Below are 3,891 nucleotides of genomic sequence, written 5' to 3' on the forward strand. Positions count from 1 at the left end.
CGTTCCAGGTCCTCTTTCTAGTTAAAACCTTTTTAGGTTAGGGTGAGAAGTAAAAGGACCTTAGCAGATACTGGATGAAGTTCCTCATCCTTAGATGTCACTTAGGTCTCTTAATTCCATGTTGGCTCGTTGTTTTTAGGGTTTTTTTCCTGAAACATTGCAAAATCTGGTGAAATGCATTCTCATCTGCATACTAGCTCTGATGTCACTCCCCCCGCTGCTACCTGTGGGGTCTGGTGTCACTCCCTGGCAAGCATCAGGGGAACAATGGCTAATCACCAACCATTAACAGGTAATTGAAGAAGAGCTCTTAACAACAGGTGGCTGCAACATGCAGGTAACCTTCAATTCAACAGCAACCCAAGCAACTTGTTTAACTTGTTTAACTTTGCAACCTTAAAAAAAATGGATAACTTTTTACTCATAACAGCGCTCAATATTCTGGGGCGCTGCAGCAGGGTGGCCTCAATGGCCGCGAGGGCCGTGTAGGTGGCCCGGGCTCAGGGCTGGGCGGGGGTCGTGGCGGGCACCCGAAAAACCACACCGGGTTTCCGCTGGCGGAGAAATACGTGCTGGGGGTGGGGGGTGCGGACCCCCACCGGGGAGGTTTGGGGGACCTCATCCTGCTCAAGAACAATCACCGAGCGCTGGCGGCGGCAGCGGGGGGGCTCGAGCAGGTGGGGACGCCGAACTTGGGGGGATAATGGGCGGGGGCTTGAATTGGGGGGGTTCTGGTTGTGGGGGGGGCATCCAGAATTTGGGGAGTAGTGGCGGCAGGACCCATGGATTGTGGGGTGCTAGGCGGAGAAACCCAGAGATTTGGGGGTCAGGAGCCCAGTTTGGGGGGGAGATTGGTGGGGGAAGCCTTGAATTGGCATTTTCTGGGTGGTAGGCGTGACAACCCCAGTGTAGGTGGGAACATGAGATTAGGAGTAAATGAGGGGGTTATGGCGGAGGGGGCTCAATTTTGTGAGGAGTGATGGTTTGGGGTACCCCAAATTTCAAGGGTGGTGGGGAAGCACCAATACTTGAAGGGGGTACCAATTTTGGGGCAAACTCCTGGATTGGGGTATTCTGGGCATGGACTGATGGGGGAGGACCCCTGGATTGTGCAGGGGGTGGGTCCCAGTTTGGGAGGGAAATTGGAGGTAACCCCTAAACTGTGGGGGATGGTGTGTTGGGTAACTCTAAATTTGGGAGTTTGTAGGTGAGGCCACCCCAGTTTTGGGATTGGGGGACACCCTTGAATTGGGGGGCTCTGGGGAGAGGACCCCAATTTGTAGAGATCAGCGTGGGGAGGGTGATGGGGGGATCCTAATTTTGAGTCAATGACTGGGGGCAGCCCCCCATTTTACCCCACCCCATATTGGTCTGAGGGATTGGGCATCGATCTGGGGCTCCCCCTGACCCCCCTGTTCCCCAGATGATTTTGGGGGTGCGCCGGGCCGGGGGCTTCACCCGCTGGTTGGAGGTCGAGTGCTCGAGGGTGGAGGAGGCGCTGGCGGCTGCGGGGGCTGGGGCTGACATCATCCTGCTGGACAACCTGGCCCCACAGGTGAGCCCCAAAATTGGAGCAGGATCAATAATCTTGGGACCCCAACAAAGGGGGGTTGGACTTTCAAAATGGGAATAAACCCCAAAAACGGGGCACAGATCTCCCAAAAATTGGGGTGGTAATGCCATAGATTTGACCTCTGCCCCCACCAGGTGAGTTCCCAAAATCTGGCAGGGGCCCCCAAGAATGGGAGGACGACTCCCAGGTGTGAAGCTGGACCCCAAAATGGGGGTCTAGACCCTTTAAAATGGGAGGCAGAGCAGTGAAATGGGTTGAAGACCTCAAAAAGTGGGATGTAACCACACAGATCCAGATTCTGCTCTCCCTAGCTGAGCCCCCAAAATTGAGGGGAGCGGCAAAAATGGGGGACACCCAGGTATGAGGCTGCATGAGTAAAATGGGAATCTGCTGTAAATGTGGGGCAGCCCCAAAGATACGAGGGGCAATCCCAATTTTGGGGGGTCAAAGAGTTGGGTAATCCCAATTTGGGGGATTTCTGGGTAGAGGCACCCTTGACTTGAGGAGTTTAGGTGGGGGGACCACAAATTGGGGCTCAATGGGTGGGCAAATGCGTGGATTGGAGGGGTTGGGTAAAGGGCCAAAATGTTGGGGGGTTCTATGTGGAGGGACCCCAATTTGGGTGGTCAGTGGGTTGGAAAGCCCAAATTTAGGGTTGCTCTGGAGGTCACTGGTGGGTGGGGCCCCCAAGTGAGCAGATGTTGGGTGGGAAACCCCAATTTTTATTGGGTTTCTGGTTAAGGGGGATAACCCTTGATGTGGAGGATTTGGGGTTGAACACCCCAATTTTGGAGCTCTGTGGGTGCAGTAATCCCCGAACTGGTGGTTTCTTGTGGGGGGGACCCAAACTGGACAGATTTGGGTAGTGAGACCCCCATTTTGGGGGAGAATTCTGCACAACACAGATGCATTGTACATCCTGATGTCCCCTGTGCCCCTAAATTTTAGGGAGGGCGTGCTCCCTGCTCACGGGGTGTCCCCCCCAGGAGCTGCACACGGCGGCGGCGCAGGTCAAGGCTGCACACCCCGGGGTGATGGTGGAGGCCAGTGGGGGCATCGTTTTGGAGACCCTCCCCCAGTTCTTGGGGCCCCACATTGATGTGGTGTCCATGGGGTGTCTGACCCACAGTGCCCCGCCCTGGACTTTGCACTGCGGGTGCTGGAACCCTAAAATCCATCCCAGGACCCTGAAAACCCACCCTATAACCCCCAAAATCCAACCTGGGACCTACAAAAACCTACTCCAGAACCCCAAAACCCAACCTGAGATGCCCAAATCAATCCCAGGGAGAACGAAACTCACTGTGAAACTCCAAAATCCACCCTGGGAATCCTCACACCCCAAAGGTCCCTCTGCCGAGGGAACTGTAAAATCTGGCACTGAGTCTTCCCATCTGCCAGAGGCACCAATGCCTGAGACCTCCCCGCATTCTGGGACTCCAAAATCCATCTTGGGACCCACAAAATCTATTTTGGACCCCAAAATCTATCTTGGAACCCTTAAATCAATTCTGGGATCCCAAAAATCCACCCTGGGCCCCTCCAAAACCTACCCTGGGACCCCCAAATCTCCCCTCAGACCCCACAAAGCCCACCCTGGGGATCCCAAATCTCCATCCTGGGGTCCTCCCACTCACCTCCCCCCTCTAAGGTGGACCCAAAATTCCATCCTGAGGTGTCCCCTTCCCCCTTTTCTCTTTGTACCCCCAAATAAACCCCTGCCTCACTCCCCCATGTCCCTCCAGTTTTTTCAGGGTGCCACCCTCAAAACCCTCAAGTTTTGCACTTGATGGAAAACCAGCCACTTTATAACCAACAAAAGGGGGGGTTTGTGACCACTGACCTGTTGAGCCCCTACTCCAAACCAGTGTCAGTTCTGCTGCTCTGTCTGGGCCTTTTGCAAGGAACTCCCATCTCCTCCCAGAGTAACTGGAATGAAAAATAAAAATTCTTTGCCTTGCTGTGGGAATTTGCACCTGGGGAATGAGCCCATAGTTGGGACAAAAGTTTAAAGGGCTCAGACCCAGTTGAGGGGTCCCAGATCTCACTTCAAGGGTCCCACACCCAGCTGGAGAATCCCAAACCCCTCTTTGAGGGCCACAAACTCCAGGTGGGTGGGGGGGGGGGGGTGGGGTCCAGACCCATTTTGGAGAGCTGAGACCCCAGTGTGAGTATCCCAGATCCTGCTGGAGGGCTGCAGACCCCCATTTGGGGGTACCAGTTCTCAGTTTGAGAGTCCCACACCCAGTTTAAAGACTCCAGATTACAGTTTGAGGGTCCCTGACCCCAGTTTAGGAGTCCAGGAATTGAACCCTTAA

At 54.6% G+C, this 3,891-nt stretch overlaps 1 protein-coding gene across 1 annotated transcript; it reads left to right on the forward strand.

Annotated features, from left to right (window-relative positions):
- Window positions 1-498: 498 nt before the first annotated feature.
- Window positions 499-3,684, forward strand: LOC135287260 (uncharacterized; the record flags this gene model as incomplete). Its single annotated transcript, XM_064400613.1, is given in 5 exon segments — window positions 499-553; window positions 556-677; window positions 1,130-1,148; window positions 1,377-1,555; window positions 2,560-3,684. Coding segments are annotated over 5 exon segments (1,179 nt in total), but the record flags the coding sequence as incomplete, so codon positions are not given.
- Window positions 3,685-3,891: the final 207 nt, after the last annotated feature.

This window comes from Passer domesticus, chromosome 29 (genome assembly GCF_036417665.1).
Source record: "Passer domesticus isolate bPasDom1 chromosome 29, bPasDom1.hap1, whole genome shotgun sequence".
Taxonomy (NCBI): Eukaryota; Metazoa; Chordata; class Aves; order Passeriformes; family Passeridae; genus Passer; species Passer domesticus.